Source organism: Prionailurus bengalensis, chromosome B3 (genome assembly GCF_016509475.1).
Source record: "Prionailurus bengalensis isolate Pbe53 chromosome B3, Fcat_Pben_1.1_paternal_pri, whole genome shotgun sequence".
NCBI classification, from domain to species: domain Eukaryota; kingdom Metazoa; phylum Chordata; class Mammalia; order Carnivora; family Felidae; genus Prionailurus; species Prionailurus bengalensis.
Genome location: NC_057355.1, coordinates 32,038,412 through 32,054,937, shown reverse-complemented (window position 1 = coordinate 32,054,937; position 16,526 = coordinate 32,038,412). Strand labels below are relative to the sequence as shown.

Sequence of the window (16,526 nt, the reverse complement as noted above, 5' to 3'; positions counted from 1 at the left end):
TGGGATATTATTGTGTTTGAAGTGGTTCTGTTGGTGATGGGTTAAGCTTTTTCCCTCTGATGGGACTTCTCTACAGGCACCTGCTGCTTACAGTGATCTGCTTTAAGCTGGAGTTGTGTGTATAGTACATGAATAACTACACATAGGTTCACAAAAACTAAAAAAGAATGTACACCTGCATATACACAGCAGACTTCCCTTTATTGCACATTCAGTGGGGGTTAGCTTTGGAGGTCCATTCGGCTCTGAGAATCCAGGAGCCTGTGGCTACTCCACATACACATATATGAATAACCCTTTGCTCTCCTCCATTCCCCCTCTGATGTTGGCCTCTTCTCTTTGAAGAGTGTGATCTGGTCCCTCAGGAATCTGTGCTTCTCCAGGCTAAACAGTCTGCCTCTTTTAATGAACTGGTTTCAAGATCCCACAGCAGTTTTGGTGCCCTCCAGCTTGCAGGCAACCTCTTTGAAGTGAGGCCCACACCTGACCAGGTCTCCTAGGTTGACCCGTGCGGATTGGAGTCCAGCATGCACACAATAGGTGCTCATTGTGTCAGTCCCTGCCTCCTTGCATGGAAATGTGCCTCCTGCAAGGTTTGAGTGTTTGGCAACCGTGTGCCCTCTTGAGCTGGAATATAGAATCCAGAGTCTTACCCAGGCAGAGCACCAGGGCACCAGGCAAAAATGGGGCCCCTCACATGGGTGGCTGCCTCCTTCTTAGCCCACAGCCCTGAGAGATGCTGGGAGGACTTGAAACCCACAGGTTTCCTTGGATGTTAGCACAGGGTGAGTGCCTTTGTGGAGAGAAGGAGGTGGCGCCTGCTGCCACCCACTGAGGGAAGAGGCGGCTCCCACAGTCCTGTCTGACCCTCCCCCTTTGCTGTTCTCACAGGGAGAGGTGGGCAGGTCTTCAATGCCATGCATGGACTGCCCTGGTGTTTTCATTCGAATCAGTTACAAAGCTCTCTGGAGGCCAGACCAACGTGGGGACAAAGGGCTGTTTGACAAATGTGGAGGGGAGCCCAGAGGACAGGCAAAATCACACTGGCTTTTGATGAATTTTTATAAATTTCTTTGAAGGCCACATATGAAAGCCCTGATCTGGTCCTCTGAGAAGCCCCAATACAAACCTACCTCCATTTCCTCACCAAACGCAGCTGCCTGGAAGGCCCAGTGTTTAGGATGACACAGGAGCCTCCTCAGCTGGTTCCATCCTCTGGAGGGTTGGTTCTGTCCCCACCCCTAAGTCCTCAGCTCTGAAAATGCTACCACATGGATGATGATGGATCCAGAGAAAAAGACCCTTTCCCCTCCCACAACTTCCCAACACCCCTGCCTGTCTTTCCTCCTATCCCAGTTCCCCTACCCAAAGAGTGTACATCCTTAGATCTGGGTTTGAATCCTGGATCTTTCACTTGACCTTTCACCCTGAGTTCCACCTTCCTCATCCATAGAAGGGAGTCATGATCCCTACCAGCCAGGAATATAGTGACAATTGAATGAAGGAGCCTGTGTAAGTGCCCAGCCCAGTGTAGTTGCTGACAAACATGCTGAACTCATCAGAGATGAGGACAGGGCTCCTGGGGGAGGGGAACAATGGAGCCTTGCTAATTCATCACTCGGCGCCCGCCCTTCATGACAGCTGCTCCACCAGATTCACATACATAAGGACATCAGGAGGCCTTGTCAAGTGCTGAAGATAAACATCACCAGCCCCACATTTGGTTTCACAGCAATTTTTCAGGGAATGAAGAAATGGAGAAGAGACAGACAATCATCTCTCTAGAGGCCAGATTTGCTGAAGTCCCCACTACATCCTGCCTTGAGCTGGGGCTGTGGAGGAGGTGGAGAAAGTGAGGACCTGCTTCCTGGCCTGTGAGTGGGCAGGGCTGGACCAAGAGCCATACTGCAGGCTCATACCAAATGCCTCACCAACCACAGGACTCTGTAGCTTTGAGAATGTGAGCCTTTGACCCTCAGCCAGAGATGGAATGTGTTGAGTCTGGATATAGGGATGGCTAAGGAAGATGGACATTTGGGCCCTCCTCTGGCCTGCTCTGCTCTCCCATGAGCCCAGTGCACAATTGGTGTATTGAAAAGGGGGGAGGGGAGAATAGAGAGAGAGAGAGAGCAAAACTTCCGGACCAAACCACTCAGAGAGTGGGGGCTGCTCTTGGGTCTCTCCCCATCTCAAAGCCAGACTACCATAGCCTAGACCTCTCTTCGGCCAAACCAGATGCACCCCAGTCCACCCAAGGCCATTCAGGCATGAATTCATTAACCATTTTTTATTTGTATTTTTATTTTTGCCTCTTAGTGTTTATTTTTGAGAGAGGGGATAGTGGCAGAGAGAGAAGGAGACAGAGGACCTAAAACACTGGGTCCAGAGAGCACTGACTTCAGAGAGCCTAACACAGGGCTTGATCTGATGAACCGTGAGATCATGACCTGAGTCAAAGTGAGACACTTAACTGACTGAGCCACCCAGGCTCCCCCCTTAGCCATTTTTTAGATCCCTAATCTGTGCCAAGGAGTAAAGGACCCTGACAGATCATTATCACCCATGTTGCTAAGGGTTCTGGTTGAAGTGCATTGCATACAAAGGTCAGAGGAAGAGTCACAGAGAAGAATGGTTTGAACTCTGCCTCAAAGAGTGGCTTGGAAATTGGCAAAGCAAGGGTGTTTCAGGCAGAGAATCACAAGTGCAAAGCCATGGAGGCATGACAGTATCTGAAGCACATGGGACATATGGAGGCTGTTGTGGGAAGCGAGACTGGAGAGTTAGATGGGGCTTACATTGTGGAGGGCCTCGATGCCAGGATATAGAGTTTAGACTTTGCCATAAAGTGGTTCAAAGCTAAGGAAGGTCTTTGGCCAGCAGTAGGATGTGATCTGACCTATATGTTGCACAAAGTCTCTCTAGATGTAAATGAGAGACCAAGGGAAAAGATTAAATGCAAAAAGACCAGGTTTCAAGCTAACAAGAGCGAGCCCACAGACTCTTCAGTCAGCTATAGCTAGGGCTCTATTTAATACTAAAATCCTTGCCAGAATTTTTAAATATCCTTATCATTGGCTCCCCTCCCCTGACCCCCAACTTGCTTTTAGATTAACCTTCTGATACCATTTTCTGGAGAATAAATTATGGCCCCAATGAGGATTAACACTCAGGCCCTTCTTTGCTGGCAGACAGACTCAGAGCTTCAAACCCCACCGCAGCTGCAAGACCATGCGGGATGCCGGGATGCCGTAATGAGGCTTGTGATATGCATGGGAGGCAGCAAGCCCTCTTGGAGGGGCCCGTTTTCTGAGCCTCGCCTTCAGCTGAAGAGATAAGAACCTACAACTGGGGCCACAGGAAATGACAAAGCAGTGACTGATCGGGGAGCTGCTGCACAGGGCTCATTATGGTGCTTGCCAGCGGGCGAGACACCCTTATCAGGGAGTAAATTGCATCAGGCCTCCTGAATTACTAGCGATTGGAAGCAGATTTCTTGGGACGCACTTTGTTAGATACCTAATGAGCGGGATACAGGCAGGCAGAGCCCAAGGCCGGCGGGGCGGGGGACAAATGTCTTTGTTAAACAGAATTTGTCAGTTTCCGCTCCAGGCTCCCTGGGGAGGGTTCAGGGCCAGCTAATTGAATTAAGAGCAAGTGCGCTCCAGCGAGAAGGCTCAGGGCGGGGCAAGAGGCGGGCAGGCCGGAAGGCGGGCGCTTTCAGCACCAAGGACAGCAGCTGCATCCTGGCTAGTCTGTAATTGCCAGGGCCGGCTGGAACTGTTGCATTTTGCATGATCAGGGATTTAGGGGATGGAGTCGGTAGGAGGGAGGCAGAAGATGTTAGGAGAGGAGGACGAAACAGGTGACCCAAGAAGCCTGGAGCCTGTGATGCTATTGGCCTGGTCTGTCTCAAAAGACCCTCCTCTGCAGGCAGGCAACAGTGAGGGCTGAGAGGCATAAGGAAGGGGTGTCTTCTCTCCACCACGACACTCACGTGGTGTGGGGCAGCTGCGGAGCACAAGCAGTCGTGGGATGCGCATCGAGTCTGAGCCAGTGCATGGCTGTGCATTGCTTTGAGCTTTCAAAGTAGGTCTCCAATTACATTTCTAATGAAGCAGGACATGCTGCAGCCACGGAACCACAGAGGGAGAGGCCACTTGTCAGCCCAACGCTGCCTCAGCCAGCAGGGCAAGGTCTGCCAAATAGAAAAGCAAACAAGCAGGCTTATAGGGCTAGCAGACTCCATCCCCACCTGTAAGAAAGGAGGAGAGCTAGGAAAGGCTGGGCTTACATAGGGAGGATTTAGTCCCCAAGGCTCTACCCCCTCCTCATCCCCATTTAAGCATTATCCTCTTCCTCCATCCTCCACCTTGACCACCCACCATTTCCAGCAGCCTGGCCCCTTCCTTTAGCCCCAGACAAGCTCCCCTCTCATGAGAAGCAAAGAAAGGAGGGCAAAATCACCTCCCCAAAACGTGGGCAGATTGAGACTGAGGAGTCTAAATAGGCAATATTGGGAAAAAGGAATGATTAGGGAGAATTCAGGCACTGTGTGGGACATTGTGGTCCTCCTGGCACCCCTTATATGACCAGACTACCTCCTTTAGGGCTTGTACTGTATGGAAATATAAAGATTTTTCTGTAAAGGTCACCCACTGACTTGCCCCCAGGCCAGAATGGATCCTGGTGAAGTTGATTAGAGCAGGGGACTAGAATTGTGGGCAGGTGTCCCCTTCCTCCCTCACCACTACATGTACATCTCTTCAGAAGCTGACTCAGCTTAGTAGATAGAGGAAGAACATTCTTGGTCAAGGGCATATGAGCATATGAGTAGCTGCACTCCCCTGCTAGAACTTCCAAACAAGTTCTCAAGGTCTATTTGTAGGAGAATGTAGGGCAGTCAAGCTTCCAAGACCCCAGACACATCTAAATGGGGCACTGTAAGTGGCAATCTGCCTTTCTTTTGAAAAAAAAAATTTAAGTACCTAATAAGTACCCAGCTCTGATCAGGGGCCCAGTAAATGTCAGGTCTGGGCCACTGAGTTTACCCAACTGGTGCTGAACCCACACAGGGTGGATGTCAGGGAGACAGGTTTGGGGGAGGGGACACCCTCTGCAATGTGTCCCTGCTTTAGAACTGATGGGGCTCCTCTGGAGACCTCTCCCTTGATTTCATTACTTCCACTTCCTCCCCTAACTGGATTAGATGGCAGTCTATGAAATCCAGGGCATTGAGATTGGCTTTCTGCCTGGAAATGAGGAGAAATGTCATTATAGGTCCTGAATCAGCATCTCGCCTCAGCCCCAGCGGCCACCTGGTCAATGGGGACTTAGTCTTTGCCCTGGCTAGTTGTTCTTCCCTTCATTCTCTCCTGCATCCATCTACCTATGCATGCATCTGTTGTGTATTCCATAGTTCTCCTGCTATAGCCAATTTGGTGCTTAGCTCTTCAGAACAGGAGACACATGTGGTGCCTTTTCCTATCTAAAACACAGAGATAAGGCAACCCCAAATCACCTGACTCAGATGCTACACAGAGGCACTGGGTGTGCTCAGTGGGGAGCCTCTAAAGGAATCTTGCCCTCCGGTGGGGCGCCTGGGTGGCTCAGTCGGTTGAGCAGTTGAGCTTCAGCTTAGGTCATGATCTCGCAGTTCCTGAGTTCAAGCCCTGCGTCGGGCTCTGTGCTGACAGCTCAGAGCCTGGAGCCTGCTTCAGATTCTGTGTCTCACTCTCTCTGCCCTTCCTTTGCTCTCTCGCTCTCTCTCTCAAGACTAAATAAACGTTAAAAAAATTTTTTTTAAAGGAATCTTGCCCTCCCTAAACTATAGCCACTGGGAGAGGCAGGGGAGAGAGATAGCAGGCCTAAAGCTCAGAGACAAAACAGGCCCAGCAGTTTGGGTTATGAAACACAATAGGTGGGGTGCCTGGGTGGCTCAGTTGGTTAGGCAAAGTTGACTTCGGCTGAGGTCGTGATCTCACAGTCTGTGAGTTCGAGCCCCGTGTCAGGCTCTGTGCTGACAGCTCAGAGCCTGGAGCCTACTTCAGATTCTGTGTCTCCCCCTCTCTCTACCCCTCCCCTGCTCACGCTCTGTGTGTCTCTCTCAATAATAAATAAACATTAAAAAAATTTTTTTAACCACAATAGGTACCAAAATCAGCCTCAAGGTCACCCAATGCTCCACACTTCTCATTCCAAGAGTCCTCATATAGCTGCTTTCTCTTTGGAATTATCTGTCCTTGTACCCATCTGACAGGAGTGGGAGATGAGACCCATACTGGACTGGATGCCTCTGTCCTTGTACCACTATCCATCCCTTACTCTACTGACATAAGCCTGAAAAGACTTCATGTTAATGCATTCCTGTATACCGTATTTTACTTTTTTTAAGTTTATTTATTTTGAGAAGGGAGGAGGGGAAGAGATAGAGGGAGAGGGAGAATCCCAAGTAGGCTCCACGCTCAGGGCAGAGCCCGACTCGGGGCTCGATCCCATGACCCTGGGATCATGACCTGAGCCGAAATCAGGAGTTGGATACCCAACCAACTGGGCCACCCAGGTGCCCCCCTAAATTGTATTTTATAAGGGCATAAAGGAATCATTATTTAAAGGATCTGAGTGGTAACGTTAAGCATCCTTGTCCTGATTCATCTGTCTCATATGTGTGGGTTTTCATATAGAGTTTACACTTAAAGAGAGGCCCACCTGTACTCATTCTCTCTGTTTGTTCAGGGTCAGGCATTCAGGCACCTGTAATGCTGAGAACATCTGTCCTGGTTGGCACTGTGCCCATTGTTCTCTCAGCTTCTGGTGCAGACGATGGCATATTTATCTGCTATGTGGCCATGACAGAATTCCAACAATTGATATAGGAAAGACCTTTGAGGTCCCTACAGCCTTTGAACAATGGGAATGTGTTAGGGCTAACCATGGATTTCCAAAAGAGCTTTAAAGTAACCTCTCCCCAAAGGGAGCCTAACACATGTCCCTAAGCCCAGGGAACTTAAAATTTGAACAAAAAAATAAAAATGGCAAATAAGCCTGGAATTAGAGAACAGTGTAAGAGCAGAGAGAGCCAGCTGCTGGGCTGGAAGATCCCAGGAAAGCTTTGTGCAAGTATGGGTGGAGGCCATCAACATTTCATGGAGAGGCTGAGTTGTAGACAGGCAGAGATGAGAGAAATAGTCATGCCAAGGGAAGAAGAGAAGAGGAAAAAGAACAGGGAAGGCCAAAGAGGAGGCCCAGTGGAGTACAGAGAGAGGAGACTAATGGGTTATAATATGGGGAAGGTAACAGCAGAGATGGAATGGAAAAGAAATCTACCCAGCAAAGGGTGTCAAAGGAGCTTGGAGATTTTAGAGGCTATTGTTACTGCACCAAGTATGAGAGTCCTAGATGGCATGGTTTATTTATTCTTGTGACAAATATTTACTGAGCACTTACAATGAGGCAGACACTAGGGATAAACAAAGTATCTGCTCACATGTCACTTCCGTTCCTAGTGTGGGTACTAGAGGAGGGAGACAGACAGCATTTTTTGAAAGTTAATTTTCTGGTAGAGTTAAGTACTCTGGACAGTAAAATGGGATAATGTGAACAGAGAGTATATTGGAGCAGGGCTGACTTTAGAGAGGATAAGCCTCTATCTTGAAGGCCAGGGCCTCTCTAGAAAGATCACATCTGGGCTGAGACCTGAATGATGAGAAGGGGACAGCCATGTAAAGACTCATGAGACTTCTGGGCGGACAGAAAAACAGATGGAAAGGCCCCGAGGCAGGAAAGAGCTTGGCATGTTGGAGGAATGCCAAGGACAGTGTGGTAAGACCCCACGGAGCAAGGGGGCAGGTGCTAAGAGGTAGACAGGGGCCAAGCATGCCGGGCCTCCTGAGCCAGGAGGAGGAGAGGCTTGGGGGTCTCGTAAGCACACTTGTGGTAGAAAGACAGAAATTTCTTTGCACCTTCTCTCCCCAGAAGCCAGAAAACTTCTTGACACCAAACAACAGCAAGGTTCTGCCCATCCTAGACCCCAAGATCTTAGATGAGAAGCTGGGTACCATCCATGCGTCCAACACCCTGGTGAGCTCTACAATGGACTGTAGCACATCCGCCTCTCAGGAAGCAGAGGAAGAACCTCTGGTGCCCAAGATGTCCCACGAAATGGTGAGTGTCTCCACCTAGCGCTAGGAGGACCAGAGCGGTGATAAGGGCCACAGAGAAGAGGTTTGACTGCCACCTGATTCATTCCATAGGTGGCAAGTAAGACTTCCCTTCAGATATACTCTGTAAGTGACTCACCCCAAAGCTAAACTGGTAGAAGGTATGGATTCTTTATCTTACAGTTTCTTCACCTTTTGAATGGAACTCTCACACAATTTCCTTCAAAGCACACCCTTGCAACACTTGTAAGGCAGGGATCCATTGACTCACGTAGTGATCAACCCAGAACTTTCTCAGGAGCGGGTCCACTGGGTAATGGGAAGCCCCTTTGAGTCATTGGCTTCCTTTTTAAGTTTATTTATTTTGAGAGAAAGAGAGAGAGAGAGAAAGAATGAGCAAGGGAGAACAGAGAGGGGGGAGAGGGAGAGAATCCCAAGCAGGCTACATACATGCTGTTACTGCAGAGCCCGACACAGGGCTCAAACCTGTGAACCACAAGATCATGACCTGAGCCAAAATCAAGAGTCAGACGGATGCTCAACTGATTGAGCCACCCAGGTACCCCATTAGTTTTAATTTCTAAAAGAAGAAATTGGGACTTAAAGAAAAGAGGACACCATCTTTGATTACAAAGTCTGTGTCCTTGGTCGTGGGAGCTGCAGTGGCTTCCTATTGCCAGTTGACCAGATGCTGGGAAAGGGTTGGTGAAGATGGCCAAGGCACTATCTTAATTTGGTGAGGGGTTGGTGCTGAATCTTGGCCCCTTGATGCAGAGAGCTTAAGAACAGGCTACCAAAAGACAGTCCAGTTGAAGTCCCTACTTGGGGTTCCACCCCAATGACCATGGGTGAATTCACATGTGGCTTCCTTCCCTCTTCCACAGCGGATCCCATGGGAAACGCTGCTCAGAAAGATCCTGAGAAAAGGCCCAAAAGCAAGGCCACCAGTCCATAGGGAAGCCCTTGGCCTCCTCTTCTCAGGACCTGCCCCTCTCCACCGACAGCCTCCGCATCTTCCCCTGGCACTTCTGCACCTTTCTGGAACATGTCCCATCAGATGAATAGGAAGGGTTGCTATCTGCTGGTTGTGCCCAGGATGCTCCCACATGAGTGTCGCTGCCCACCCCAGAGCAGGCCCCCACTGGCAGGTGCCAGAGCACTCGTGGGCCACCTTCTGTACCCCTTTCTCTCACCTCTGCCCCTTGGGAAAGCAGCTCTCAGGCCTGACCTGCCAGCTCAGCCCTCACCTTGTTTGAATAAACATTCAGACCTTGCATTTGGAGACTCTGGCAGTGTGACTGGCCTGCAGTCCGTCTTCATCTTCCCTTAAGGATGAAACCCTAAGAGATGGCACTAGACTGCAGCCTGAGAAATCAAGCTGAGTAACTTTTGAGCAAGAGACCGAGTAACTGAGCAAGAAACTGAGCAACAAAGGGAGGGGGAGAAATAAGTGGCCCAAGAGCACTAAGACAAGATTCTAGAAGGCTCTGAGTGCATGCAGGGGGGCTTAGGGCTCCCCTATACCCACGGACTATCAGAGATGTTGTGATTCTGGAGATCTCCCCAGTACTCCTGTTGGTGGGCTGGTCCCTCCACCCTCCCCCTTGCTGGGCACCTGGCAAGATGTTGGTAAATACTTACTGGGCCTTGTGATAGAACCCCTGGCTAGACAGCAAGGGCATCCGAAAGAACCTTAGAGAGCATCTAGTCCAATCTCCTAATTTTATGAAGGATGGCCATGAGGAGGCTCTGAGGTGGGATGACCCTGCCCAAGGCTTCCTGACCCCACTATCCCATGCTGTCTTGCTTATAACCAGGTGAATACATGGCAGAAGCCTACATACCCAGCCCTATACCATTTGGCCAACCTCACACCACTGGGTCCCTCAGACACATATAGTATTCAGTACAGTGGGCCTGCTCTTTTCCCTTGCCCATCACAGCCTTCATCAGGCCCAGCCTGTTCCCTCCTTGATCCTGACTCTTGGTTCCATTCCATTTTCCCTCCCTCCCTTGCCTTTGTCCTCCAACCCATTATTCGTCCCTTCCTTCCTTCCTCTCTCTGTCTCTCTCTCTCTCCCTCTCTCGGCTCGGATTTACCATCTGGCTATTCCCACCGCTGACTCTCTGCCCTAGTTGGGTCCTGGAGACCCAGCCCCCAGCTCCAGCTCCTACCCACTCACCAGAGCCTGCCAGGACCAGGGCAGGACCCAGACATTCACATGCCCAGCAGAGCCCCATCACAAGCAATTGAACGTGGGTGGGTAACAACAATCTGTAGCTCCGTGAAATCACAGGTAGCCATGTAGCAATGGGTCACTGTTTCATAGCAACCAAGCAAAATTACATAGCAATAGACAAGCTCATTCACGCAACCAAGAGACAAAGCGATAAGCAATAGAACACAGTGAGGGAGCAATGGAGTATAGTTGCATAGTGGTAGACCCAAGCCACACAGTGATATTAAACAGCACTGTATTATAGGAGATGCAGTCGTAGAACATAGTAACGAGCATAGAACACAGCGTGTAAGCTGCGGACAGAGTCACAGAGCAGGAGGAGACACTCGACTAACACTGGAACACATCTGGGTGGCGATGGTGCCATCACAGTGTATGACGCCTGGACGTGAGGTCAGCAGCAGAGCCTGGGGGGTGGCAGTGGGACCCAGTGACATGGCAGGTGACAACCTACCTCCCTCAGCTCTCTGACTCTGTGTTCAGGCTGTGAGCCTCTCGGTGGCACCAGATTCCTGGAGCGTGGTTTGTCTGAGTTTAGTCTTGTAGCACATTTCCAGAGCCCAAGAAACAATTTTGCTTCTGAGTCTCTCCAGAGGCTACTCTGGCTTAATAAGAAATGGAACATTTTCTGGAGAAAGGAGCACCTTGGGAAGGGAGAAGGAAGTGGAGGGGACACATGGTCTGTTGCCCTCTCTGCCGGGAGCCACAGATGTTTCCCGCTGCCCCAGGGCCTGCCAGTCTCACCTCTATGGCCCCAACAAGCCCACTTGGCACCCATTCCCAAGTGCACCCATGGGTCCGCCTTCATTCTTCATTCTCAGCTGCCAACTCTTCCATCTGGGGCTGGTTTTATTTTATTTATTTTTTTTATTTTTTTTCCAATATATGAAGTTTATTGTCAAATTGGTTTCCATACAACACCCAGTGCTCATCCCTAAAGGTGCCCTCCTCAATACCCATCACCCACCCTCCCCTCCCTCCCACCCCCCATCAGCCCTCAGTTTGTTCTCAGTTTTTAAGAGTCTCTTATGCTTTGGCTCTCTTCCGCTCTAACCTCTTTTTTTTTTCCTTCCCCTCCCCCATGGGTTTCTGTTAAGTTTCTCAGGATCCACACAAGAGTGAAACCATATGGTATCTGTGTTTCTCTGTATGGCTTATTTCACTTAGCATCACACTCTCCAGTTCCATCCACGTTGCTACAAAGGGCCATATTTCATTCTTTCTCATTGCCACGTAGTACTCCATTGTGTATATAAACCACAATTTCTTTATCCATTCATCAGTTGATGGACATTTAGGCTCTTTCCATAATTCGGCTATTGTTGAAAGTGCTGCTATAAACATTGGGGTACATGTGCCCCTATGCATCAGCACTCCTGTATCCCTTGAGTAAATTCCTAGCAGTGCTATTGCTGGGTCATAGGGTAGGTCTATTTTTAATTTTCTGAGGAACCTCCACACTGCTTTCCAGAGCGGCTGCACCAATTTGCATTCCCACCAACAGTGCAAGAGGGTTCCCGTTTCTCCACATCCTCTCCAGCATCTATAGTCTCCTGATTTGTTCATTTTGGCCACTCTGACTGGCGTGAGGTGATATCTGAGTGTGGTTTTGATTTGTATTTCCCTGATAAGGAGCGACGTTGAGCATCTTTTCATGTGCCTGTTGGCCATCCGGATGTCTTCTTTAGAGAAGTGTCTATTTATGTTTTCTAATCTGGGGCTGGTTTTAACACAGGCCTTTCAGGCACCACTTTGTCCATTGTGGGGCAAAGCTCCTGTCCTGAGTGGACCCACCAGAGCCAGGGTTCTGCAGGTGTGATCTCAGGTCAAGTGTAAGGGCCCAGGCAGAGCTAAAGGAAGTCTTCACCTCCCTTTTGAGCAACCCAGGAAGTCTTTTTTGGAAGAGCTAGGCTTCTGAGTGTGAAGAGTGTGATGTTAAGACTTGTCTTGAACATGGCAATTCCCAAATATTAAACAACTTGCAAGCGGTCCCCTTCACCCCCATCCCTCCTGAGCCCACCTCATGCTGAGCCAGGCAATGTCAAGAGCAGATAAGATGAGGGGCTCCGTGCAGTCTCCAGACAGGCCTGGTTCCATTCACAAAGGGCTTATAAAGCACCTGTCGTGTGCCAGGATTACCCATTCCCCCGGCATCTCTATCATCAAGCACTTCCTCCAACCTTCCAGAAAACCAGAACTCCCTACCCCTTCCAGGTTCCTAGTTGCTATGTCCAGCTGTGTGGGGGACAGGGTGGTGGAGGAAGAGGCCAAGGCCCTGAGTCTGGAAGTTCCCAGCAGGTAGGAGCAAGCCACACTTCGGGAAACAACAGAGTAACCCAGGGTAGGCACACAGGAAATATTTGGCGAGGGATAAATGGCAAAGGGGCATGGCTGAGACAGTTTATCTTCTTAAGTGCCACACTTACCCAGCATTGCTGGGCACACCTAGTAAGCCCTCAGTACAGAGAGAGGAACGGAGGCAGAAGTACTCAGTTGCTATTCAAGAAATGTGTGATCAGTGCTGTTTCTAGTGTTTCCAGCACAGGGACATTACCCTCCTCTCTCTGGCCCTCTCCCTCCATTCCCCCCCCCCACACCCCTTCTTTTCTCCCTCTCCCCCGCCCTTATTTCTGCCTCTCCCTGCTTCTGCCTTTTTTCAGTTATTTCTATTTCTTTTTGATTCTCTGGATTTCTCTCTCTCTCTGACTCCCCCTATCCCCCCCGCCTTTTCCTCCTGTGCTCAGAGGAGATTTGTGGCAGACCAGAGGGCCCTCATACCAGCAGATGAATAATTGACAAGGGTTGTTTAAAGATTCAGTGGAGTTTTCTCAACCTCACCACACTGGAATAACTCATCTCTTTCATTCTGTCTTTGAAAGCCTTTCCTCCTCCCTCCATCTCTCCCCTTCCTGGCCCCCATGTGCCCCACCCCGCTTTCGCACAGCTTCTGTCTCTTCTCCTTTCTTAAATCTGCTGGACCCCAGAATGATCCCTTGGTCCTCATTTCTTTAACTTCACTTACTGGCTGCGCCACCCCATTTAACCTCTGCTAAGGGTGGTAAGTTGACTTCTGCTCCTCTGGACACCATTGCCCCAAGGGAGGGGGCCCCATTTCATGGGCAAGGACGGGGAGGAAGACCTGAGGATTGGTGACCTCTCCCAGGCCACACAGCAGCAGGGGTGGGGTCTGGACCGCAGGTAGGCAGGCCTCCCAAGTCCAGGAGACCCCCCCCCAGCCAGGTGGAGAGGTGCCGGCCCTCCCACACCTTCCTATAGTGGCTGTGAGCACTTTGTGTCCCTGAGCTTTGACAGCACAGGAGAGCTGCTTACCATGCTCTAAGTGCCCCTTAGGGCCAGATGGGGCAGGTGAGGGGCCTTCATAAAGGGGGGCTGGCCGTGCAGCAGAGATACCTGGGAGCATGGTTCTGCATGCTTGCCTGGCATGGCCCCAGGGTGCCCAACACCGCTGCCCAGATCTGAGGCATCCCCGAGCCGTAGGACTTGTGGTGCTAAACCAGAGACAGTCTCACCCTGCATGGCGTGGGCGCTCCCCTGACCTGGGCCTGCTCCACTCACGGTTGCCACGCCCTTGCCCTTTGAGCCCCATAGTGACAGGGCACACACCCTCTGCCCACCCAGCTCTGCTCCACATGGTCCCCTGCTCTCACAGAGCTCTCTGCACCTCTTTGAAGTGACCTTGAGCTCTCTTCCCCTCCCTGAGTCCCAGTTCCTTTCCTCCATTGACAGAAGAGGTTGGAGCAGATGTTCCGGGGTCCCTTGGGGCCCCTGCGCTGTGACTGGGGCCATGGTCTTGCCTTTGGCCCCCCTCCAGGATGAGGTCTGCAGGCTGGTGAGGCTGAGAGGCTCAGACCAGGCCCTGCTCCTCAGGCACCACCTGGTGGCAGGTGATGGGTCCTGAGCAGGAGCCTCCTGCAGCCACAGGCAGTGGTTAACCTGATGACACTGCCCACGTTGGTCACTTGCAGGAATGTCTGCCTGGGATGGTGGTATCACAAAGCCCAGGAGCCTGGCGTTGGCCCCCATGAGCTGGAGTGACACTGGGAGGCAGATCACCCAGGTCCTGTGTCTAAGCCCACCAGGGGACCCCAATACTTTGGAATCAGAGACAGACAAAGAAAGTACAGCCAGCAGCCTCCAATCAGATGCCCCCAACTCCCAGGCCACGCCACAGAAACCACCAGACACATCTCCCAAACACCACCTTATCCCTCTAGCTCGCCAACTCCACTGCCCAGTGCTCATGGCCCCAGTTTGCCAGGTCAGTCTTCTGTCCCGTCACCTCCACAAGTACCCCTGTCCCATCTGTCCCCATGGCCAGAGGCCCAGGTAAGGGCATGTGTTCATCACGCACAAGCACCACATCACGCCCACCCCACCCACCCCTCCAGGCCCAGCTCCCGCAGGCAGGAAGTCCTCTCAGGGATCCAGCCCTCCACGGTTCTGCCCCTGCACTCCTGCGACCCCTAAGTTGTGAGCCCTGAGTGCTGACATTGGGAGTGGATTCCTGAAAACAGATCTTGTGAGTGTGCCATAGTCACAGCTCCCGGGCTCAGCTGAAGCCCTCATCAGCTCCTGACTCTACCTCTCCTGACTCTTCTTCTCCGCCTCTACCAGTTCCTACACATACAGAAAAGCAGAGAGACACAGAAAGAGAGACAGAGAGAGGGCAGGTTCACAAGCATTTGAGGAAGGGAGGGAGGTGAGAAAAGTGGAAAGGAAGAAATAAGGAGCCTGTCCTATATGTACCCTGTTGTCTCCCCCTGCGGCCCCTCCTCCCCTCCTCTCCATGCAGCTCTGGAAGGCTTTGGTCTGTCCCCACCACTCAAGATCTGTGTGACCTTGGATAAATCAGTCCATCTCTCTGGGCCTGTCTCCTCATGGTTAAGTGGAGGGAATGCTCTCCCCTGTCCCGCTCTTGAGGCTGTGAGGAGGACTGATAATAGCGGATGGCAGTGTGTTGGAAAGTGAAGGGCTGTCCACTGTGCAGGAGGCTTATGATGAGTCACTGTGTTCATAAGTCCTTGCAGGGGGGGTGTGGGGGAGGGGGGGGGAGGCCTGCAAATCCTGCAAATCCTGCAGGCCTCCGCCCCCTGACCCTTTCTCCAGAAGGGACGTTCCCAGACCCCCGGCCCACTCCTCTCCCCTCCTTGCCCCCGCCCTCTGAGTCTCTGGTGGGCCATTCTCCTCCCCCATCCATCACCTGGGACTAAAGAGATTAATAAACAAGACTCATAACTCAGCTGCCGGGATGCAGCAGATATTTACGGCTCCGTTTCAATTTGCAGAGAGATTAAGTGTTTGTCGATTTATTGTCTCTCGGTGTGTGTGAGCGCTGAGCAAGGCCCCCCTGCAGGCCAGCTGCCCTCCCCCACTCCACATACTCACAGCACTTATGGGTGCACCACCCCCTGCCTGGTCCCTAGAGCAGGTGGGGAGCCTGGTGCAGCCCAGCACGGGAAAGCCACTGGCCTCTGGAGTGGGCTTGTCTTCCTGATCAACTTGATTGACCAAAGGAGCAAGTGACCTTGGCCCCAGGAAAGGGCGTCCAGGCCCATGGAACAGGGTTATTGGACAAGATGGAGGTACCCTCCTTAGATGATTCAGAGGGTCCTTCCTGGGCTTTCTCCATACCCATCTCTCCCCAGGGGGCAGGGGTCCAAGGGGCTGGTTAAATGCACCCCAGAGCCCAAGGCCCACAATTCTAGATCACTTTCTAGGTAGCCAAGACCTGAGAATTCCCTGCTCAGATGGACCTGAGCCTGCCCTTGAGAGCCATGCCAGCCTCTTCCCAAAGCCCACCCTCCCCAGAGCCCGGTACTTTCAGGGAGAAGCACCACTAGGCCCAGGGGATGGCCCCTTGGGGAAGGAGGGTGGCACATGCTGAGAGCCTGTCTCAGGACCCACAGACATTAGGGACTGGATCTGGACAGTGGGAGGTACACGTCCAATGAGAAAGCCTCCCAGCCCAGCTGGGGAGGAGTCTGCAGGGACCACGGAGAGTGAGACAGCATGGGGAGGCTGCTAAGAAAGGGGCACCAGCCCCACGGGGACCCCAAGGATAAGAGTGCTTGAGGAGCCACGAAGGGGACACAGCGAACCAATGTCAAGT

The 16,526-nt window shown here is 51.5% G+C and overlaps 1 protein-coding gene across 4 annotated transcripts in view; it reads left to right on the top strand.

Moving 5' to 3' along the window:
- The window catches only part of CCDC33 (coiled-coil domain containing 33), a 108,613-nt gene that overhangs the window by 60,326 nt on the left and 31,761 nt on the right, over positions 1-16,526 (top strand). For all 4 annotated transcript variants that reach the window (XM_043555028.1, XM_043555027.1, XM_043555025.1 and 1 more), the window contains one exon: positions 7,972-8,160. In XM_043555028.1, the coding sequence (XP_043410963.1) occupies positions 7,972-8,160 (189 nt within the window). The remainder of the gene's footprint in view (positions 1-7,971; positions 8,161-16,526) is intronic.